Source organism: Daphnia carinata, chromosome 10, assembly GCF_022539665.2.
Source record: "Daphnia carinata strain CSIRO-1 chromosome 10, CSIRO_AGI_Dcar_HiC_V3, whole genome shotgun sequence".
NCBI lineage: Eukaryota > Metazoa > Arthropoda > Branchiopoda > Diplostraca > Daphniidae > Daphnia > Daphnia carinata.
The window spans coordinates 7,350,175-7,374,013 of NC_081340.1; the positions used below are offsets into that span (position 1 = coordinate 7,350,175).

Genomic DNA, 23,839 nt, shown 5'->3' on the forward strand with positions numbered 1-23,839 from the left:
TTCCCCATTTGTTTCGTTTGCTATACTCGATTAATTGTTTAGTTCTTTCCTCTTTTTGTTTGAAATCCTTACTTTCGATTCCATAATTGAGTGTGTGAGTGTGTGTGCGTACCCAACGACATGGTGCAAATCAAGTGGGTTGAGTTAAAATGTTCCCATCACGGCCGATCACTGACGGCTTTTGTGGTGGGACGGCCGTCGGTTTTGCCAATTGTTTTTCATTCCCCAAGTGGACCCGGTGATTGGATCGTAGCATTTGGCTACAAACACAAACCCCCTCCCTGTATTATACAGTTAGATACCTAAAGGCTTTGCTGCCTCTCCGTGCAGCTTGTTTTTATCGTTTATCCGCTAAGATTGCAGCATGGCGGGAAACAAGAGCAATCCCGATCTCTCTCTCTCTCTCTCTCTCTCTCTCTCTCTCTCTCTCTCTCTCTCTCTCTCTCTCTCTCTCTCTCTCTCTCTCTCTCTCTCTCTCTCTCTCTCTCTCTCTCTCTCTCTCTCTTATATATATATAGTTTCGAAAATTAGCAGTGCAAGGCACACGTCGTGCAGATAGGTGTCCAGAGACCCGACTCCCTACAACCGAACGTACTCGTTATATACAGAGACCAATCTGGCCCCCACCCCCTTTACAGAGATACGGCTGATATAAAGTATTCGGGAATGGAAAAGCCGGGATAGCTCGTCCCTCCTTTATATGTATATATATATATATATGTACATATACACGAGATAGAAAAAGAGAAGAAAAAAAAAAGTTGGGTTGAACTCGTCCCAAACCAACACTTTCAAAATGTTCCTCGTTTCGCCATTTCTATGCTCAGCACAAGACATGTAATACGACCTTATAGCTTTCCTTTTTTCTTTTTTTTTTTTTCTCTTATTAAATTGGGCAAAAATAAAACTCTGGAAGAGAATTTGATATGCACAAATTCATTTCAAACGCGTTTGCGTTTAAAGATAACAAGAGGCAAATGAATTAGCGAATTTTTCAAATTAAGACAACAAGCAATAGAAAAATTCATTTTTATATTCTAATAGACGTGTATGCTTTGGTTCTCGACAACATTCTTTTTTTTTTTTTTTTTTTTCTTTTTGCTTCTTCTTTACTCCGGTCGGGAGAATCGATTCTATTAGAGGCGCGTGATCAAGTGCTACCAGCCGAAGCGCGTTCTGACGCTTCATTTCCGATGGAAACAAGGAAGGGAGAAAGAGGAATGAATCGGAGAAAAAAAAAAAAAAAAAAAAAAAAAAAAAAAAAAGAGGTGGAACGTGTATCTAACTTGAAAAAAAAAAAAAACAGAGAAAGGGAACACGGAAGAAAAAGTCTTTCTTATCCGTTGATATATTTATTTTTTTCCTTTCTCTTCTTCTTGTTTTGTTAAGATTTCGTTCACGAATTGTGTGCGCCTATATAAAACGACATTTCTCGTTTGTCTTGTTTGGTTTAACATTTGTACAGAGAGCAGCAAACACGCCAAACGTTCGTCTCTTCGCCATTGCGTCGGTTGATTGAAGGAGCGCAAAAAAAAAAAAGGCACACAACAAACAGAGGACAAACTCATTTGCAGAGGCTACCGGTCAAGTTGGTGAACGTGATTTTCCTTTCGGACCATGCGGAAAAACAGCAAAGAATATCGCGAACATTTTTTGGTGATGTGAAATTAGCTAATCATAAAATAATAACGCCAGCGTGTGTGTGTGTGTGTGTGTTGTGTGTGTGCGAGTGCGATCGGATGACTCAGTCGCATTGGATACGCCTTGCATTCGATTTTGAACGGAGAGAGCAAAGTGAGGCAACTGCGTTATCGAACGAAAAAAAAAAAAAAAAAAAAAAATTGAACACTGGCAAATATGACAAGAGCTAATGTCAAACAAAGAGCCATCGACGCTAGCTGTTGTTGCTGCTCGGTTTTAATGGATGCCAGTAACTTGATCCATCACGACAAACCCATTACGAGCAGTCGCTCGCTACTCCTGCTGCTACTCTTCACTGTGTTTCAAGGTAACCATATATCTATGCGCACATCCATAGAATTGAATAGAACGTACACAAAAAAAAAAAGAAAAAGAAAAAGAACACACCCCGTTCGCTAACGTGTCCGATTACTGCACTCTGCACCCCGCAAAATATCGTATCGAATAGCTAACTTATTTCGGCGAGGACTCAATTGATGTCACGTGCACCATTTTTCTAGCCAGTTTGAAATGCGTAACGGAATAAACTATCCATCGTTTTGTTAATTTTAAAAAATGTTTTTTTTTTTTTTCCTTTCCCCCTCGCGAGTCAGCGGGTTTTGAAAGCGCACGCCTCGGTATAATTGCCGACGACAGAAAGGCTATATAAGAATCGCTTTATTATAACCGCAAACGACGTCGTTAGACATGATTAAAAAAAAAAAAAGCTCTCCTTCCTTCTTCCTTCGTATGCAAAAAGACCTTCTGCAGCAGTCAACACACATTGACTCTCGCGTCTTGTTTGTGTACATTATACACTTGCCACATCTACTATTACGACGTATACACAGCATCCAACAAAAAAAAAAGGAAACCTAGTTTCATAGAAGATGTATTCCATCTCGTCTATCATACGATACAGCGCGTAAAGTTCAAACCAGAGGTGGGGTGGATGTCAGTTTGAAAATAAAAAAAAAAAAAAAGAATGGGGGGGGGGCCCATTGTTGATCTAGGTAACCCATGTTCGAGGAGTCTAGCCACTCGATACCGACATTACATCTTTTTACTACACCGCTATGCCTATAGACTTTCAGTGAGAATTTAAAAAAAAAAAAAAAAAGGATCTGGTCGTATAAAAAAAAAAAAAACGTGAGGATGTTTATCTACGCGGCGCTAGTCGAGCTTAGATAAACACTCATCCCTTACGCGACACAGTGAACTTGGTCGAGGAGAGCTACATATACAATTGTCGATCGATGGCTGTAAAATAGATTTTCCCTTATAATCGCTTTCGTACGGGGGCAAATGTATAAGGAATTAGGCGTCGGACAGCCGACGTGTTTTTTTTGTTTTTTTCACTCGTCCCCCGTTCTCTGCTTTGATTTATTACGGCGAACTCCCCAAAAGCCAAGAGAATTCAACCACCCAAGGATTTAATTTGACCGTTTCTTTTTATGCGCGCAAGAAATCGCCGTTTTTTTTTTTTTTACAAGTGGGGGGGGGGCCAAAAGGGGAATGGGAAGAATGATTAATGAGTCGGAGTGAGGCGCCCACTTGTTCCACGCGATACTCTGTGTGTGTGTGTACGTCTTGTGTACGAAAAAAACAAATCAAATAAAAAAAAAACCGGAGAAAAGAAAACGACTTTGCAATTAGTGTGTTTTGGAGGCATTCGCTAACGCAACTGGCGTGAAGTTTGCGTCCAAACGACAACAACGCTATCTATAATTCAGGGCGGCGCGCATCTGCAGGTGCTATATAGCGCATAGCGAAGAAAATGGATCATAAAACTTTAGGTTCGCATTTTGAAATTTCGTTTGAATCAAGACAATCCAAATAAAATTCCTTTCATGTATTTGCGGGAGGGGCCAATGACTTGGAAAAGAATTTAAAAAAAAAACAGCGGGCGTGGATTAGAGCTGCGCATAGCGGAACAGTTGGAAAAGAATCTTGAATGGAGTGGCTAGCACAAGCGTCGCGCTCGTCGAAGGAAGAGAATTAATGATGCACAGGTTCTTTTTTTATTTATTTACTTCTCCTTTTTTTTTTCTTCTCTCTACATCTCTTATCTCTTCCCCCCCCCCCCTGTCCCAACAGGAGCACCGACTACTATAGACCCTCTGCTAAGTGGGGACCAAAGGCACTTGTGTATTTTCTCTTGTTGTTGAATCCGTAGATGAGGATAATGGTGCGGACACGTACCAGGAGGTCCGCACGAAAATCTTTCTTTTCAAATATTATAAAGGAGTACGCGTACGTAGATGTAAGCATTTTGACTCGTAAAAAGGGACGCACGGATGGACGGACGAAAGTTGTTCTCTAAGTCGCTTTGATCATTGTCACCCCGCGTACAGTCGATATCGTCTTGCCGCGATGCTGGCCAAAGAAACCGGCCTTGTTATTGAACGTTAGCTAATAGATGCATGAACGCGGTAGCTGGCCAGAACGTGCCACTACCGTGGGACAGCCTACTGATTTACACGGCAGATAAATTTTAAGGGCGGATTGATTTTTTTTTTTTTTTTTTTTTTACAATTGAATTTTTGTCGGTTATGAAGTACGAAACGTTGATGTTCAACGGCCTGTTAGTCCTATAGTAAACGTAAAGCCATACTAGTCATAAATCCGCCTCCACCCGCTACGCGTGATCGTATATATAAGGTTATACGACAATGATGTGACAATCGAAAGGGGATCACCTACGAGCCCAATAAAAGTGGGTCTCTATAAATGTTGAGTGGGAAAGATATGAGCGAGAAACGAGGGCCACAAAAAGTAAACCAAAGAGGGGAAAAAAAAAAGGAAAGATTTTTTGCGTGATCCTGGTTGCATCAATTGATCCCTCAACGCAGCGTATCATAAAAAAGAAAAAGAGGGCAAAAGACATTGGATTAGCTCTGTTATTATTAATTACATATAGGATTTTCGATTAATATTTTCTTTTTTTTCTATCCAGAGGGGAGTAGCGATTCTTTTCCAGCAGAGCACTTTGTCTCCTCTTCCATAATAATAATAATAATAAAAAAAAGATAGACGGTGATCAATTAAAAAAAAAAAAAAAAAAAAGGAGGGAAACGAATTCCGACAAAGGTAAAATATAAAAATGGACTAGGAATGAAAAATGATTTCACGTGAAATACGAAGACGATTTACGGAGAGACCTGCTCGTTCGCTATCGTTTCTGTTGTGTTGACGAGCGTCGCATGTTGTTGTCACGGGTCGTCGCCCAACACAAAAAGACGAGACAAAAATTCCCCCTCTAAAAAAAACAAACAAGAAAAGCACATCGAAAAAAAAGAGAGAACGAACGCTGCACCACAACGTCAAAAGATCAATTATTATAGAAAAGAAAAGACAGGTATCCCCCTTTTTTTTTTTCTGTTGTTCCATGCCATTTTTTTCTAGCGATTGCAGCGCTCTGCGTGTCGCCCCGCATATCCCCCGAAAACACGATTTGCCTCTCCAAAAAAACAAACAAACACACAATACAGGTCACACACACACACACACAAAGAAGAGAGAGGAATGAATAAATCAAATAAATGCCAGGGTACACAGCAAAGATAAGCAGCAACCAGAGCAATCCGATAGACGACTAGATCGTTTTCAATTGCTTTTTCGCGCGAGCAGCTCGGCAACCTATTATCCATTTCGAAAAAGAACTTTTGGCCGCAACACCATCTCTCTCCCCACATTCACAAAGAGAAAAAAAAAATGAAATAGACACCGAAAATTCGTGTAGTGAATCGAATTCAATAATAGGATTTTTTTTTTCTGTTTCCTATTCTAGGTGGGCACACAATTGCTTCTCTATATACGCGTGTGTGTGCAATAGATTACAGATATTTTCAAATGTATTCCTATCGTGGGAATCAGTTGTGCGACTCGCCAGCTGTTTGGTAAAAAAAAAAAAAAAATCGAAGCAATTCTTTTTTTTTCTGATAGGATTTTTTTTTTCCTTTTCCCATCTCGTTTTCGTGCCATTGCGTGATCATTATTTACAGCGATTCCTGTTCCAAATCCTGAAAAATCTGTTTCAATTTTTATCGCCCCCTCTTTTTTTTTTCTCTATTTTTGCCCACTCCGCGCTCGTCTGCCCTTTGCTTGGCACCTGTTCCAGCCAATTTTCACGCCTATACGCATAGCATGGTACGTGTACACGCTTCGCTTGAAGATCCATTTGATTATGCGCTAGTGACAGGCCGATAAAAACATACAACATCGCGAAAAATGACGCACCCAATCAGAAAGAAAGAAACAAACGAAGGGTCTTAAAATGTAAGAAATATTAAATCAATTCGAGTGTGAAGCTTACCTTTAATTGAAAATGTGTGAAAACGAGCGTCGAAGGAGAAATTGCGGATGACAACGTTTTAACGTGTATGTCTCTTCTGGCAAAGTGGGCGAGGCGATCCGGCTGGAACACGTGGAAGTGCCGAGCGTCGTGGCCGTGGGTGAGCCGGCCGCTTTCCTCTGCAATGTCGACCTGGAATTTGACAACGAACTCTACTCCGTAAAGTGGTACAAAGACAGCGAAGAATTCTACGAGGTATGTTTGAATAATAGACTTTCTTATTTCTACGAAAGAGATAGATATTTTCCCGTAAAAACAATTACCCTGCCCCCGGCACAGAAAATAGCGGCCAGTTTTGAATGTCAAAAGTGGTTGCGTTGAACACGATCTCTGATTAATTAAAAACGTTGTGTCTCTTGTTTTCTTTGCTCCCCACATCGGAATTGGGCGGGTGGCTACTCCGTTCGGGCGAATGGCCTCGTCATCATTGTCACCACATCTCATATGCGCATGCAAATGGAAACATTCATTTTGGAAAAAGTGGAAGCCAAAGAGGACGCCCTCGGTACAGATTTATCCCGTCGAGGGAATCCAAGTTGACGTGAGTAGAAAGACGTTAACGTCAATACTCGCTCATTAAATGATAAGCATGCAACAAAAAACAAATGTAATTCATCATCGTTTCCCATCATTTCTTTGCGTCGACTATTCAAATTTCTGCAATTCATTTCCCTTCATTTGATAATCTCGTCAGTTTTTAAACGTTCCATAAAACTAAAACCACCCACTTCACTAATTAAGTACATAGAACATTAAACCTTCAATGAACACGAAATTTAATTGAATTCTATTTAGAATAACATTTTTTTTTTTTTTTACCTCCTTTAAGTTGAATGACGTAGTTGAGTCACTGAATACATCCAGACACTAACTGAACCTTTTTCTTCGGAAATGCAAGAAAAAGGCTCTTTAGCTATGCAAATGCTAACCCTTCCTCTGAAAAAAAGAAAAGGTCGCTTATCTCTCCCTTACCAAAGAAATTTGAAATGAGAAAACGTAAAAGAAAAAATGTCCTTGGAAAAGAAACATTTCGTACCTATTCCTAAAGTCATTGTAGTCTAATTGCGTAGCCTTCTTTAACGTCCATTCATCACAGTTGCATCTAGAAAAGAAAAAGAATGTTCGTTGAATAACTGATGAAAAACCTTATGGTGGAAACACATGTAGGTGAATGGTGAAAAAGAAGCCAATGGGAGGAAACGAAGCGCTAATGTTCATCAACACAAGAGCTAGCGGCTGATTGCTGCCTTTATCCCCCGACGAATGGAGACATTCAAATTGGCCGAATTTCTTTTTGAACTCGGGGCCCTAGCGTATAGTCAATTTTTTTTTTTATCGGCCAAAAGACGCTTGAATAATAAGCTAGAAAAAAAAAAATGGCAACAAAAGAGCAGACGCAATTTAGGTAGTAGAATATAAAGGAAGTCTGCATATGAACACAGCGCTCATCAAGTGTCAAAACCACTTGTTTGGCTTTGATGCAAGTTGGCTTTTTCTTTTCTTTTTTCTATTCAATGTTTAGGAAGCAAAACATGATCTTTTCAGCGACTACTTCTCGAACTAAAGGTTGTTAAAAAAAAAAAAGAAAGAGTTGAAACAACAAACTTTCATCGCACATTTAGGCACAACTGTAGATGAATTGGCAAACGTAAAAAAAAAATAAAAAAAAAGGATGAAAATCAAAAGACAACTCAGCTGAAATGACGACTTAGTCACGGGCCAAAGTCCTTCTCTATGTCGCCCAAAAAGGCGAACGTGCTGTAGGTAATGAATGTTTGAAACAACAGACTCGATGACGCTTGACATCGTATAAAAGCCTAAAAAAAAAAAAAAAGGAAAAATTGGAGATAGAGATTAGAAAAATGAGTATTTTCCTGACAGGCCAATAGAAATTTTCGTTGTCAAGTTCATCCACTTGACAAAAAAAAAAAAAAAGGAAATCGAAAAACAGACTCGAATAAGAGATAGGATGTCGTTTGTGTGAATAATAGACGACTCACTAACTCCAATATCTTTGTCAGCTAGCAGCACAGGTTAAAAACCAAACCACAAAAATGAAAAAAAATGGGGGACACGTAAATTGTCGAAAATGACGTTGACAACGAAGGGGATCTATAAATTTGATACGTTCATCAGATTTACAGAGAGATATGAGGGCAAAGAAAAAGAAAAAGGGAGCCTCCATCCATTATGCAGGTCGCGTGCGTGATGAGCAGCGTAACAGTTGGAAGGAAGACTATCATTTCCAGAAAGAAAAATTCTGGCCAAACAAAAACAATCATCTATTCTCGTTGATTGATTTCCGATTTCCAATTAAAATCTGATAGCCTATGATAAGTCATTACACTATAGAAACATAACAAAACCTACCCATCTTTTTTCCTTTCTTCTGTTTTGGAACACACAGAGAGAGAAATCCGTTAGGGAGACGGTCGTCCTTCGTTCGGTGACGCCAGCCACTGCGGGATTTTTCCGATGCGAAGCATCCGGCGAAAGCCCGGCATTCCGTTCCGTTTCCGGTGGCGCTGCCCTCACCGTCGTCATCCTACCCAAACGCAAACCGGACATTTTCGGTGGATACGTCCTCGACCAAGAGGACGGAACGGTGGAACTCAACTGCACGACGGACGCGTCCCGGCCAGCCGCTCAGATCCGTTGGCTCATCAACAACAATCCGGTGCATCCGGAGCTCGTGCAGGAGACCAGCGTTAGCCGGACGTCTTCCGGCTTAGAAACCAGTTTCTCCGTCCTCCAACTGCAATCGAGAGATCATTTCCCGCGTTCGGCATCGGCAACCAACACGGCCACCGTCACGTGCGAGGCCGTTATTCCGCACCAGCCGAAGATGGCGTCATCCACGTCTTCCGTCGCCCACTGGTCGACGTTGTCATCAGCGTCTACGCATGCCAGCAATCCGGCGGAAGCTTCGCAACATCAGTTCCAAAGGCGGATCGCATCGGATAGTCATCAGCACGGCGAACGAATTTTCCGCAGCCGCAACATCGCCAGCGCCGAGACTCTGCAATCGTTGACGCTCCGTACAGAAATCCTGATCTACGGTAAAAATTTTGAAATTAATTTCATTATTATAATTTCATTAAATATTCGTACATTATGCTTAACATATGATTTTATTTATTTATTTATTTATTTTTTTGAATTAGTAAACGGCGGTAGGTGGCTCATCGGTTCGGCCCTTACAATCATCACGGCTCTGATCGCTTCGTATTTATTCAGTTAAGATTGATTAGATGATAAATCGCTATTTACCCCCACCTGTTCGTACATACATTTTATTAATCAATCCCACACTCCTTTAATTGTTTTATTTTTTCCTTAAAAACAAACAAACAAACAAACAAAGCCCAGATGTTTCTACGGTCAGCACCGTGTCGTAAACACATTTGTTTTCGTTGAGTTACATTGTTTGTTGACTGGTCATGTTCTCAGTTGCAAGTAATCGCACGTCCATCCAATTTCTTTGGCGCTCTGTCAAGCAAATAATATATATAATCCTATCGCCCTATACATCTATTGGTATTTGTATCTTACACACACGTACTTACACACACACACACACGTAATACATCTCGATTTCTTTTGGCCCGCGCCTATGTTAGGAAAATCCCTGTACTTTACACACAAACGGCGGATGGAAGGAAAAAAAAAAAAAGAAATTGTTCCAGGGCATTTGGTCGATTGTTTTGTCCCCCACCCAGTCTCTATTACAATTCTAAGAGGGGTTGGCAGGACAGGTATGTATCTTATTTCAACGTAGGCAGCCAATCACCATCTATCTTGCATGTGCATCTCTCTGTGTGTTGTAAATAAATCAAAGTGGCTGTCCGAACGAAAGAAGAATGGAAAAAAAATGAACAAGATTGGAAGCTCGATGTGGAATCGAGACAGATACAAACGTCTACGCGTAGGTGGTGATAAATACTAGAACAAGTGTGTTTGTGTACCTCGCAATAGAATATTTCGATGTAAAAAAAAAGAAAGAAAGAAAGAAATGAAATATTATTGATCATTTTTCATGTCTTGACATGTCCAGTAGCGAGCCCATATCTTCACCTGCACCGCAAACAATACCTGTCGACATTTACAGTACTCGATTCCAAACTCACATTTCATTTTGGCCTGATGATTTCCTTCAACCGCGTCTGCATTGTTCAAAGAGAATTTTCAAAAACTCGACAGCAAATGTTTTTGTATCGTTTCCAATTCATTTCGAACGCACACACGAAATCTATCAATAAAACTGAAACGAAATCGTAAATAAATCAAACGAATCACTCAAATGTGTGCACGTCACAGCTTTTTATCGTGTGCTCAATTGAAACGGACGTGTTTCTACCGCTTATTTATGGAACATCATCTTTACTATCTTTTGCTTGGCATTCCATTACGCCCTCCTTCGAAGGAAAAAAAAAAAAAAGGGACAAAAGAATGCAGGAAAACGGCTGCAATTTTCTCGTGATTTTTATGGACTTTTGTGCAGATTTCCCATTTCCAGAAAGAGAAGTGTAGCGGGGGGGGGATATTCTTTCATCTCGTAAAAAAAAAAAAAAAAAAAAAGAAAGTAAGGTCAATGTATTCCGCCAATAGCTCAGGTATACCTTTCACCTGGTGAGCACTGGTAACTTGCACTCGGATGATGGATGACGTTATAAACATTTGACGAACCCCCTCCTCTTTCCTTTTTCTAGCTCTCCATACTTATGTATGGATTGTGTGTGTGTGTGTGTGTGTGTGTCTGGACTATAGGTGATATGGTCTCGCAGTCCTCGTGAAAAAAGGGGTAAAAGTATCAAACGTTCGTGACAAAGGGAGAGGTCCTTGTATGGATAGCGTAGCAGGTCGAATGGCCCAGTACAAAATATTCCACCTCACACACACGGCACGTCGTTCGTGAGTGCGGGTGAGAAACGGTCACGGCAGAAAGATATCACCTACATAGACTGCAACTCAACTCGTTTCCATACACATTTATATACTCGTAAAATGCGCGTATGAACGTCCTATACGTAAACTCGATCATCATTTTTCAAATACATTTCTTTTCTTTTTTGTAACATACCATTTCTTTTTTTTTCCCCCTCCTTTCCGTCTTGATTATTCACTTGTTCTTTTTTTCTTTCTTTCTTAGCCTCGGCATCAAACAAACTCTGCGTGTGTGTGTGTGTGGCAAAGGCTTTCACGAAGGGATAAGAGTTTTCTTATAGACAAGTTTTTGGGGCTATCAGTTCGCGTGACGCCACAAGTTCTTTCTTATACATAAAAAGCTGCTGGACTTTTGCGTTGTGTTCCCCCTTCAAAAACGCAAACGGTTGGCTCGTTGCCTCCGTCTAGTGCACACACAACGTACCTCTTTAACTTCCTTTGTTCTCTTTACTTCAAATAGCCACACGACTACCTCCCGAACGCACAGCAGACGGGGTTGACCATATCACAACTTTCAGGGTCTCGAACCAGGCCTTTTATTATATTCTTTTTTAGCCAATGTGTTTAGAAAGGTTCCTTGCCCCCCCCACCCCCCTTTGCACAATCTGATAACGTCGACTCAAAAAAAATAAAAAGGTAAATCTTAAAAAAAAAAACAAGAAAAAAAAACAAACAGGTCATGCACACCGAAAAAGCCAAGAGTGTTTTTGTTTGTTTGCTTGGAAACACGCGCGTATAATAGTAAACAAAGAATCGCGTGCGTTTCGACCTCGTCATATTCAAGCAGAAACAAAAAGAAAGGAACGATATTTTTGCTTTTGTTTGGCGGATGATCGCCTGCACCAAGTTAAAATCATCGTCGATATGATTGCAATTTAGTTTTATCCGTTCAGTTAAGACCTATCCACGCATATCGAAAATGATTGCTATGTAACTGTGTAACCCCCTCAACCCCCCCCCCCCCAAAAAAAAAAAAAATAAATAAATAAATAAATAAATAAATAAATTGGATCAATATTGCCAGCGGCCCTACACGTAAATGTTGTTTGGTACGTCGTGGTACAGTGTGGAAAACTGGAAGAATTCATAATCACGTAAACCACAACAATGGGATTTTTACGAAATGTTTCCGGCGCAATAAAAAGACGATTGAGGGAAGTACGCACAGATGTTGGCCGAATTAAAGAGGTAAAAGACGACGAACGGATTTGCATATTAAGTACGTGACGTAATGGCCCACGGATATGGCGTTTCTATGCCATTACATAAGTCGGCTAACGGTGAACAAAGAAAAAGAGAAAGAGAGGCAGATCTACAGGTGGTCTACGCAACACCTGGGCTCGCTTTAACGATAGACAGGTATGCCTTGGCAGCCTTTTACAATTGGAGGATGTAAACCTACATTTTTTACTCACGCCGTTCATCTTCTAAACGCACCGAAACGCCCAAGAAAAGAAAAGAAAAGAAAAAAAAATAAGATTCGATCAATCGGATCGAGATGTGTGACACAGCTCGTGACGCAAGCAAAAGATTCTTTTAAAAATTAGGGAAGTGTGTGTGTCTATGTATAACGAAGACTTTGCTTCGTCAAACAACGAACGAAAGAAGAGAAAAAAAAAAAAAGAATTAACCGAACGAAGTGTACCGTTGCAGTACGTCACAAAGGAGAGTGAAGAGAATAGCGTTAGAAAGAGACTATGAGAGTACTTCATCAAATAGACGACAGCAGGTGGAAAAAAAAAAAATAAAAATAAAGAAGTGGGGCGAGATGGGAAGGGGGGGGAGGCGAGTACGTGATTATACAGACACACGAAGGTGACATCTGATATCTCATTTGCTTTTTTTCAACACTTGACAAACTCCTTACTGGAGATGCTTTACAGTCCCTGGATGATGTTCTAATCCCTTTGCGCGCCATTGTCGACACATCACTTATGCACGGGCCAGCCCGCGGGAGTCGCTAAAAAACAACACGAGATGCGAGAGATAATATTTATCAAGAAATGAGAGTGCAATAATATCGCGTGTGCTCTGGGGTTAAACTGAATCGTCACGAAAACAGATGGCATTGCATTCGACAATTGACATTTATAACGGCCAGAGGTAGCGCGAAAATGAGAATCAATTACCAAATCAGATTACGTTAAAAAAAAAAAATAACAAATTGAATCAGCCGATGAAGAAGAAGAATTTTTGAATAAAGCAATCTCAATTGCTACAAGCGGTTTGTTTTCTGTACCAGCTCACGCACCTCGTGTTCTCTTCATTTCCCGAACGAAACTCGTGAACGCCGTTTGTCGTCTCCTCCCCGTTTCATTTTACAGCGTCCCTAACGAGATCTGATGATCAACATTCCTCAAACACGCAGCCCGTAACGTGTAGACACAGTGGAAAAAAAAAAAAATGTCGGAATGTTTTCTCTCTCTGTGCGACTTGATTAGCATAACGAAACCCCTCTTGAGCACGGAGTGGATGCCATCCGCGTGATTAATTTTTTTTTTTCCCTTCGCCTTCATCGTCTGTTTCAACAATCATCCGGACGTCTAGATTTAGGGGGGAAAAAACAATTCGTGAGCAGGCGGCTCAGTGCATAAGGAGACGTGAAAAATACAAAACAGACGTTCCGACTACACGCAAAGTCATTAAGCGGGAGGCAAATTGGCAACGCCCCGTTTTTCCCCCTCTCGTCCCTTTTATATTGATTTGATTGCAGACAGTTGACAAAGAAAAAAAGACTCAAATGTCCAGTCCTATATCAAATCGATGAGACGACGAGGATCTCAAAAAATCAAACGGCATCGAGCACTCGAAAAAAGGAGAACGAACAACAACAACAAAAAATGCGGTCCCCACCGAAAGAAAATGAGACTCTTCAAACAAACGTCCACCGCATCCAACCGATTATCACGGAACTCTATAACTCATGTTCCAAAAAAAAAAAAAAAAAAAAAAAAAAAAAAAAAAAAAAGCGACGCCCTCTTTCTTTTTTTTTTTTTTTTCTTTGATTGATCTTCATTGTTTGATAATAGGCTGACATAGCTCATAGCGCGAACTGGTTAAATAGCGGACGAAAGGGGGAAGGCGGGCATGTTCCACTAAATCAACTATAAACTATAACAACAAAAAGCTAATGCTACGCTTCGGGAAAAAAAAGAAAGAAATAGGGGGGGGGGGGGAGGCAAAAAAGCTGTTGAGAAAATCGGTCGTGTCGAGATGATTTGTTATTTTTCTCAGCGATCACCGTTTATAGCGTACGATAGGCCGGAAGAAGCGGTCCCCCGGAAGGAGGGGGTAAAATATTTTGAAAACGATGATTACGAAAGGTGTCACGGAGGCCTTGACTCTCTCAAAAAGTCTGGGGGGGGGGGGGGGGGGGGGGAAGCGAAGAAAAAAAAAACGCAAAGGTTTAATTCGTGTTTATGTGTACGTGTGTTGCTTTCGTGTAAGTAGGTAGTCATCACGAGGGGACGCAAAACACGACAATGGCGCTCGTTTATACACGTCCGCGCGCTCAGGTACAAACAGCCAGTTATATGTTTACACGGAGGCTAGCGGGGGAAAACTCGTTTACTTGTTTATTTAACAGGCTACGTCAAGGGATCGATAATAATGACTCAGGTGAGTATTCAAACAGTTCTTTCTTTTTTTTTTTTTTTTTTTAAACACGATTCATTACCAAGTGTGCCTTGCTAGCCGGAGGGTGTAAACGTTTACAGCAATTCATCAACGCGAAGACGATCGAGGTTCTCTTTTTTTTTTTGTGTAAAACATTCGTGCTGTTGTTTGCAGTCATTCAGACCTTACGTGATGGACCTCCGTGTTAAAAAAAAAAAAAATAAATAAAGGTAAGCGGGGAGTTAAAGAGCCAGTCTATCGCATCCGGCCCATCTTTTATTTTTCTTTTTCGAGAAGCCCAAAAACGCTCCATTAGGCTTATTGAAATGATTTTAAGTGGCTACAGCGTGAGTACCCGGGCGCTGGTGGGTTGGTTATACGCAGACACGCTAATCGATAATTCATTTTTGATGTAGAAAAGGGGATCGTCATTGAAAAAAAAAAAAAAAAAAAAAAAACTGTCTCCAACTGTCAGCCCCTTTTCGAAGAGTGAAACCCAAGTGGGAAATAAAACGTGGGACAGAAATTTGGAGAGGACATTTCATAATCAATAAGATTAAAGAATTTTTCTTTGACATATGATCAGGCTCGTTCACGTTGCCTGACTAATCAACGTGATCGCCCACCTCTCCCGTTTTCCTTAAAAAAAAAAATAGAACGTACTGGACGTGTTGCAGTTATCCTCTAAAAGAGGACGTTAAGAAAAAAGAAACATATAGAAAGGATTCAAGAACTCCGGAAGTGCCATTTGGAGTTCGCAACCCCGCCTTTCCATCGTCTCAATCCTTTGGCTAAAGATTTCAAACTACAACGACGAACTAAACTCGAGAAAAAAAAGCAAAACAAAAATATATCATTGTAGATGTAACTGATTATTCAGTGTCTTTTCAAAGAAGGCTCGGTAAAGAAACGTCATGTTCTATGCAACATTTTGGAAAGGAAACTTTTTGAATTTAGCATTAGCTTCGACTGGAAAGGCGTGGAGGAACACTGGCATCGTTGGTGATGGGATTTCGCCTTACCTATTGATACACATATATTTTTTTAAAACTTGAAAACGTCTTGACGTCCCCAACTTTTGCTGCTTGATTATGCACTTTATGGTGATTCAAATTTCATCATTCCCACGATTTCTAGGCACTGCCTACTGTCACGAACGGCTGATTACGTCGGCTATTTAAATCGTTATAAGATATTCATTCGCACCCTCTCCTCCACGCCTATTCCATCACAGCACTCAAACTGTCACGAAGTGGACGTTTTCACTGCGCATTGCCGAACGAAGGAAAAGTAAAGTTTGGATAGCCATCCAATTCGCCAAGATTTGTTTTAGCCTGAAATTGATTGACGCTTGTTTTTGACACTTGCACATGTGTGACTTGTATCAACTTTGTTAGCTGATGCAACTCTACGAAACACGAAGAAATTTGATGGTATTACATGTCATTATGATGGATTACTATTGGAATTGTTGCCCCCCCCCCCCTCCCTGGGTGACAATGGCGTGATGTGAACAAATTTCTCGGTATTTGTAGTCGAAAGTAATTACTAGATTACCTTAATGACACGAAACATGTCGTGTTAAAGTGGAGGGGGGAAACAATTGAATTCAGTATTCGCCAATGAAAGCGGCTTGCTACTGGGCTTTCGTCGTATTCGCCATTAAAAGAAAAGAGAAATTCAAAGAAAAAATGTCCATCAACATCGGCATCCGAAATGACCTTTGCAATTTGACGGATACCTGTCACTCAGGTTGAAAAAAAAACACGAGTATAAAAACGGAATTCAATTCCATTAGAATCACCACAACAATCGCAGCTGTTTCAGCTTCAACACATCCACTACATCGTCTGCTAATGTCAGTGAACATGAAGGTAAATTTCTGAATTCTTTTCGTTTCGAATAAAGGCGAAATCTTAATGTAATTGCATACTGATGCAGGTGATCTTCTTACTTATTGCTACGATCGCGATCGTCCATGCCAACGACGATTCAACGCCGATGGAACGCAGCAACTTGTCAAAGTTCTTCTTCCCTTCCAAGTCGGAGAAAGATGATTACGAAAACAGCTACAACGTCCCAATGAAACCGATGAAGAGGCCAATGAAGCCCTACATGAAACCCACGAAACGGCCTTACAAACGCCCTGGTTACGACAACTCCAACAACAAAGTGACCAAGCCTACCACAACTCCACCACCGCCACCACCAATTAACATCATTATGAATTTGCCTGCCGTACCTGCTGTGGCTGCTACCACTCCAGTGCCGACCACGACGCAGTACGCGTACGGTTACACGTACACAACACCATCAGCGTATCCAGCTCCATCTTATGCTGCTCCAGCTCCATCTTATGCTGCTCCAGCTCCATCATATCCAGCACCAGCACCAGCTCCTCCATTCTATCCAGCATCTACTCCAGCCTATTTAGCATCTACTCCCTCCAATCCAGCACCTGCTGTGTACGCTGGCATGGCTCCAACAGCTATGGCAGCATAGCCACCTGTTACTCTTGCCATCTTACTGATCTTTTGACGATCTATTTCTTGTCTCAATCGACTACAATAATCGTGAAATAATTTAATTCTTATTATTAGCTAGTTAATCACGAAATAAAAATGATTCTTGGACAAGTAACCTCGTGAGTTTTTGGCTTGTTTCGTTTCTTCTTGCTGAAATTGAAGACACTGCACAGTTAACTTCACACTTTTAATTTAAAAAGAGTTCTTGTTTTTCAGTTGGCTCGTCGTCAGAGTCAGCATGTATTTGCATGTTAAACGACGAGACAAAATAGAGATGACACACGTTTCCACATTTGACACAAACCTCCATCCCATTTCGTCGTCTGCTGAGAGAAGATTCATTCGAAAATTATGTACACACACTCACACACACACACAAGCCATCAGCTTCTGACGACAATGTAAAGTGAGAGGGATGGAGTTGAAAATGAAAAAAAAGGGAAAGGGAGACAATATTAGGCAACAGGAAAAAAAAAAGGAAAAGAGCGAAAAGTTAAAAAAAAAAAAAAAAATCATGGCAGTGGATTTTCTCGCTTGGCAGATGTAGGGATAAATTATGCATCCCCGAAATAAATTGCGTCATATTGTTTAAATGTGTTTTTTCTTCAGCTTTTCTCTTGTGCAGAGTTGCAAAATGTATACATTGTACATGATGTACATTCAAATAATAGAAATAGTTTGTTTTCAATTTATTTTTTGAAATGTGGAGGAGTCGATATATCGTATAGTGTGTGGTAGTAATAGTCCCATACAACAACAACAGGAGAAAATCAAATACAAAAAAAAAAAAAACAATTAAAAATTGCGCGAATGTCGAGAGCACGAAGTTGATGACTAGTCAGTCCATTAGTTGGCGGAAGAAGCGGGAAGCTCAACAGAATGTTTACATTATTTTTTCCCCAATTATTTTATTTACCTTTTTTTTTTTTTTTTTTTTTGAATTTTTGTCTATTTCGTCCAGATATTGCACACAATTTCTTATGCATGTTTTCAAAATACCATCCCCATCAGGATTGATTGTTATTTTTCATTAATACATTTAATGCTATACTTTTTTTTTTGCGTTATATATTTTTTTTTTAATTATTTATATATAATTTTTTTGTTTGTTCTTTATTTTACACGTCAGCTGGGGAGGGTTCACTCGCTCCTAGTTTCTTCAATTTCAAAATATTTGCTTTGAAATTTCAGCAGATAATTTGGGGCCTTTCGTTTCAAACACCTTTCTCTATTTCATTTTTTTTTCTTGTTCCCTGATTTTTGTTTTTTTTTAAATTTTATGCGGCAGTGTGTAATAGTTAGTGCAGGTATCCAGGCGGCCCTTCAAATAGATTTCATCTTGTTGTTGTCCTCACATAAAGAGATTCGATACACTCCAGCCTGCCCTCCCCATTTATGAATGGGAATCATTATAATTAATAGAGAGATTCAACTCCACTGAGGAACTTGTTCTTTTTTTTTTTTTTTTTTTTTTTTTTTTTTTTTTTTAAAGGAGGACACGGGAAATGCCACGATGAATCGATATGAAATTTCCTAAAAAAAAAAAAAAAAAAAAAAAAAGAGGAGGGTAGAAGAGATTCACACTACGTCCAATTTGAGACCGGCGTGCGGATCGGGGCTACAACGCCCGCAGTAACCACCGCACTTGCCCTGAATCTTTTGATTATCCTACAAAAACCATGTGAATTAAAAAAACGAAGAACACAATGTAAAGTCACAGTACAATTAACAATAGAACGTACCTCCAGTCTGTTGATCCACAAAGATGCACGATGGCCGTGGCCTGCCCAGCTGGTATGCGGCGAAACACGCAGTCCGGTACCTTGCAGGTTAATGCTGAAACGGCCCTGTGGGCAGTTGGCCGTGCTGTAGCAGTCGCCCGCTTCGCCGTAACCCACCATTTGGTGGCCCCTCACCAGCCGGGCAAACGTGAAATCATGACCTGTCAAATCCAATCAGTCAAACATTCAGATTCTCAAAAACAAAAAAAGCGCTAAATGAAAGGGCAAACAACATTCAACTTTCTACGTCAATAACTTCATAACGAAAAGCTTTGAAGCCCATACTATACACTGCTCTCTCTCTCTCTCTCTCTATATATATATATATATGTATAAGTATATACACGTATGGAACAAAAAAAAAAGGGATTTACTGTCGACACGCAACGAGGTGACATTGAGCCGGATTTTGTTGAAGGAGGTGGTACCCGCTGCCCGCCGGTTTAGGAAGCAGTCGCACGAATCTTTGCGTGCTCCTTGATAAGGGCAGTTATCAGGCCGTATCAATCTATCAGCCATTATAAAAATAAAAAAAAAAGATTTCATTTTTTTTTTTCTTAAATATATATCAACGTCAGCAAAATGATGCATCACGTATATAAGTGGATTTTCGTGATGATCGACGATCGTGAATGATTTTAAAGTTAAATTTTTTGATCGTTTTTAATCGTTACGTTTTGTCGTAAACTTCGGCGTAGTTCTCTTGATGTCCCGTTGTCAGCGTCAAGTACTCCAGCGGCGAAGACGTGTTCATTAAATGGCAATAAATGGTGATGTTCTTTCCGGCCACGATCAAAGTGTACGGTCCGTCCGGAAGCGGAGCCTTTCGACCTTTGCCGCCGGACCGCATTAAAACGTCTTTACACGACACGTACCCGCCTGATTTGAAAAGCCAAAAAAATGTTTGAAATCAAAAGTAAGTGAAATCGTTTGAAGTAAAAAAAAAAAAGGAGTTTTTTTTTGTTTTTGGGAATACTGACATGGAGAAGGCCGGCAGCGTCTCTTGCGTATGGGCCTGAATTCTTGCGGGCAAAAAGATCGCGAGACCCTGGATCCTGTGCGGCTATTAACGCAGGCCAGCGATCGTTTCTGGAAACCTTGGCGGCCACATCTGGAGGCCGTGCACGGCTGCCAAGCCGACGCCCGCCACATGTAGAGAGCGTTACAGTTGCCAAGACTGCATCCCTGCATTTCAGCCGGCCTTTGCGTGGCGTTGCATCCAAACGAGACGGGCTCCGGGTCAATCCATTCGTACGCGTTGACGCGATGACAAGTGACTCTACGATGTTGAATTCCAGACCCGCACGGATGCGAACACTCGGACCAATTCTCCACTTCCCACGAATACGGACAGGCGGCCTTGTTGCACCCGCGACGCGAACGCGGACGGCTGGATTCCGGGCACCGGGTCTCGTCCACACGCACGCGACCTTCAACTTCTTGACAGTAGACTTCGCGGTACTGGTCCCCTTTGCCGCACGTTTTCGAACACTGAAATAGTATTTTTTTTTTTTTTTTTTTCAAGGAATTGAAAGAGAGACATAGACAAAAAGGTGGACGAGAAAACAAAACACGAAAAACATTTGGAAGTGGGGGGGAGGGGAAACAAATAAAAAAAAAAAAAAAAAAAGGAATAATTAGATTTTTCTTTTTGTTTTTTTTCCGATTGGGCGCCAATTCAAATGTTCCGAGGAGAATAATTTTAATTTAGCACATTTTTTTTAAAAACGCATCTTGGTACTGGAGAATATGTTTTGACGTGAAACTATGTTCGTGATTGCAATGCGTTCACTCACGGCCTACATCGCATTGTGATTGGCGATGAAGGTCGTGTAGCAAAAATGTTAACGACAAAAAAAAAAAAATGTGAAAGAATGCGTCCGTCGTCAATTCTGGAACGCAATTGAGTGCAATTTTTTTTTTTTTTTTTGATCAAAATTGGATAAGGGAAAAAAAAAAAAAAAAGGTCTGCATTGTCAAGAGTAGTGACGTCATTTACAAGAGACCAATTCAAAATGGTATAATAGAAGTTTGTGTTTTTATTCCACCTCCATCATCCCTCAGCATTCGAGTTATCCGTCCATAGCTGTGACAACAAACTAAAAAAGTTTGCACGAAGAATCCCGTTTGACCCCCGTCCCAAACACCAAAGGCTTTCAAGACGAAGAAAACACATACCATCCACATTTCTTTTTTAAAATGCAAGTGTTAGAAAACCAAGAGAAAAATAAATTCCAAAAAGAAGAAGAAGAAGAAGAAAATCAACTGGTGTAGATAAAAGAAAGAGCTATATATTATATTGTGTTAAAAAGAAGAAAAAAAAAAAAAAAAAAGAAATCCATCAAACCTTTTGTTTTTCCTTGGCTTGCGTCCAACATTCACCACACGCACGCACACACATACACAAACAAACTGCGCGCTTTTTCCAAATCTAATCCGTCTAGTATATGTATATATATAGCTACATCAAGGCGAAAAGGCGACCAGATTTAAAAAAAAAAAAAGAAAAAAAAAAAAACAACAAAGAAAAATTTGCGATTAATAACGAAAAAGAAATTGTTCAATCTCTTGTTCCCTAGCGGAAACCGCATGCCATCCCAAAAATGAAAAGATTGCGAATCAAAAATAGTTTTGCGTTAAAAAAAAAAAAAAAAACTAAGACACGAACGAGAAAGAGGAGAAATACACAGAACTATGGCGCGCGCGCACACACACACACGGAAAAACTGAAGAGATTATATACGAAGGCGTTAGAGGAAGTGTGTCGCAATTTGAAAAATCATAGCAATCAACCAATTATCACAATGTTAGAATTATGTTAGAGGAACTAGAAGAAATGCCAAAAAAAACCAAAAGAGCGGGTTCTTAATTAGAAATTGTGATTGCACACACGTCGCGGCGTTATTGTTTGTTCTTCTTCTTTTTGTTCTTCCCCATCCGCTTTTGACCGTTTCATTTTTTTAATAAATGGATGGAGTGAAACAATTGATTTCAAAAAAAAAAATAAAATAAAATGTTCTATCTAGTGATAAAATCAGTCGGTAGGTCTGCGTGAGTGTCGCACAGTTGGCGAATCGAAGCGATAATAATTGGCGAAGTAAGCGTAGGTGGAACGGTGCGGCAGCGAAACGGGCAACAATCGAGCAGAGGTGGACAAATAGCGGGATGAAGGCGTCACCGAGTTGGCACCGTATGGGCTGGTGTAACTGTTCCAGTCGAACGTCACCGGCCTGTGCGGCTCCGTCGTCACCGTCGATACGGCCGACGTGCTCGACCCTATGGACGGCGACAGCTCGGTGGTGGAAACGCTAAAGCTACTAGACGCGGTCGGGATGGCCGTCACGTTTGCGGTGGGCACGGCCGCAACGTCGGGATCGTTCGGGATGGTCATCACCGTCACATTAACCGGGGCCGATGTGAAATTTGTTATGGAAGTAGCGTAAAGAGAAGTGGTGCTGGCGTTGAAACCAAGATCCAAAGCAGACGAAAGGGTAGTGAGAATCGAGCTCGGGGTAGTAGTGATAGTAGTAGTGCTAGTGGTAGTACTAGTTGTAGTAGCGGTGGTAGTAGCGGTGTGTTCAGCCATGGAGATTTGCGGCGTCAAAGTGACAAGCTGGACAGTAGCCGTGGGCGGGGAAACGTGCGAAGTCGTTGGCTTATCGACAGGGTCGGACGTTTTGATTGGGGTGGATAAGGAAGTCTCCAGTGTGAAGGACGCCGTGGTGTTAGTGTCTGAACGAGCGTCGGAAAGCGTCGTCTCCGTAGACGTCGTCGGATTCAGTTCCCCTACCGTAGTCCATGCGGCCGTTTTCCATTTGTACGTCTTCTCGGGAACGGGAGGCTCAGTTGGACATGGATCCGTGTGGCAACTCTGGCTGTACTCGGGTCTTCCGGATGGGTGGCAACGATGATCCGGCAGAGTTTGACCCAGATGATCACGGCACGTCACCGGCCGGGTTTGCGTCCCTCCACCACACGATTTGGAACACTGAATTTCATACATTTTAACATTCAACGAAAAAAAAAAAAAAAAAAAAAAAAAAGAAAAGAAAAACAAACATTCCAAAAACCAAACAAAAAAATAAATAAATAAAAATCCATTCAACATCAACGTTCCAGGATGAGCAATCAACAAAAAAAAAAAAAAAAAAAAAAAGAAACTAAGAAACAAGTAAAATTTAAAAAAAAAAGGCAGATGCAACATACTGCACTCCATTCGCCGGAAGACCAGGTGGGACAAGGATCCGTGTTACAGTGTACTGTATCTTGTGGCCGCTTGGCTGGAATGCATCCGTCAGAATCCTTGAAAAGTTCGTCGTGACAAACAACCTGTCGTCGCTTAAATCCTCCGCCGCACGTTTTCGAGCACTAAAACAATCCAGAGTCAATGAGTTAAAAGCGCAAGGCTTTCATTTGATTTTTAATTTACCGATCCCCAGGACCCGGTCCTCCACTGCGGGGTATTGGAAGTGTGATTGTGTTCTACGGAAACGGAATGCGAGATGGGCGATCCACTGCAAACGGCCAGCGCTGCGGAACAGCTCTTCTCAGCCGGCGGCTTCTCCAGCGCCGAGCACATCTCTTCCGGTGCGCCGGAATTATTGAACAGGTACTGGCACTCGATTACGCGGACGGATACTCCCTGTAATTAGGAAATATCACCATCGGTTATCACACCTTTTAAAAATTTTTAATAACGTTTAGACGTGATACGTACAGTGCCGCACGTAACGGAACACGACGTCCAATTGTGAGTGATCCAGGCAGCGCACGGATGTGTGGCGCATTTCTCAACGCCAACGGGGATGGCATCGGAGCAATGCGATTGGTCCACTTCTCTACTGGCGATCATGTCGTAACAGACGACAGTCCGCATGCGGTATCCACCGTCGCAAGTCGACGAGCACTGGAACAGAGTAGAAATTGACATTAAAACGTTT

General features: G+C 41.1%; 5 protein-coding genes across 7 annotated transcripts in view; 2 read left to right on the forward strand and 3 right to left on the reverse strand.

Moving 5' to 3' along the window:
• LOC130701093 (uncharacterized) overlaps positions 1-6,135 on the reverse strand; it is an 18,190-nt gene extending 12,055 nt beyond the window's left edge. Inside the window, exon 1 of the mRNA XM_057523041.2 lies at positions 5,996-6,135. The gene's annotated coding sequence lies outside the window, so the exon portion shown is untranslated. The remainder of the gene's footprint in view (positions 1-5,995) is intronic.
• LOC130701138 (uncharacterized) overlaps positions 1-9,665 on the forward strand; it is a 17,505-nt gene extending 7,840 nt beyond the window's left edge. For both annotated transcript variants that reach the window (XM_059497130.1, XM_057523111.2), the window contains exons 2-6: positions 1,466-2,008; positions 6,081-6,229; positions 6,516-6,575; positions 8,442-9,093; positions 9,199-9,665. In XM_059497130.1, the coding sequence (XP_059353113.1) occupies positions 1,858-2,008; positions 6,081-6,229; positions 6,516-6,575; positions 8,442-9,093; positions 9,199-9,275 (1,089 nt within the window). In that variant the 5' untranslated portion in view covers positions 1,466-1,857 and the 3' untranslated portion in view covers positions 9,276-9,665. The remainder of the gene's footprint in view (positions 1-1,465; positions 2,009-6,080; positions 6,230-6,515; positions 6,576-8,441; positions 9,094-9,198) is intronic.
• A 6,375-nt stretch (positions 9,666-16,040) lies between these two features.
• Positions 16,041-17,095, forward strand: LOC130701384 (uncharacterized). Its single transcript, XM_057523340.2, has 2 exons — positions 16,041-16,467; positions 16,535-17,095. Exons 1-2 carry the CDS (start codon positions 16,450-16,452, stop codon positions 17,093-17,095), a joined length of 579 nt encoding a protein of 192 aa, XP_057379323.1. The 5' UTR covers positions 16,041-16,449.
• A 1,539-nt stretch (positions 17,096-18,634) lies between these two features.
• LOC130701092 (A disintegrin and metalloproteinase with thrombospondin motifs 9-like) overlaps positions 18,635-23,839 on the reverse strand; it is a 32,620-nt gene continuing 27,415 nt past the window's right edge. For both annotated transcript variants that reach the window (XM_057523038.2, XM_059497125.1), the window contains 9 exons: positions 23,617-23,805; positions 23,329-23,541; positions 23,106-23,267; positions 22,690-22,887; positions 19,880-20,390; positions 19,574-19,778; positions 19,274-19,407; positions 18,861-19,060; positions 18,635-18,786 (listed from right to left, as the gene is read on the reverse strand). In XM_057523038.2, coding sequence (XP_057379021.1) covers positions 18,697-18,786; positions 18,861-19,060; positions 19,274-19,407; positions 19,574-19,778; positions 19,880-20,390; positions 22,690-22,887; positions 23,106-23,267; positions 23,329-23,541; positions 23,617-23,805 — 1,902 coding nt within the window. In that variant the 3' untranslated portion in view covers positions 18,635-18,696. The remainder of the gene's footprint in view (positions 18,787-18,860; positions 19,061-19,273; positions 19,408-19,573; positions 19,779-19,879; positions 20,391-22,689; positions 22,888-23,105; positions 23,268-23,328; positions 23,542-23,616; positions 23,806-23,839) is intronic.
• The window catches only part of LOC130701169 (uncharacterized), a 37,732-nt gene continuing 37,038 nt past the window's right edge, over positions 23,146-23,839 (reverse strand). Inside the window, exon 4 of the transcript XR_009003950.2 lies at positions 23,146-23,157. The gene's annotated coding sequence lies outside the window, so the exon portion shown is untranslated. The remainder of the gene's footprint in view (positions 23,158-23,839) is intronic.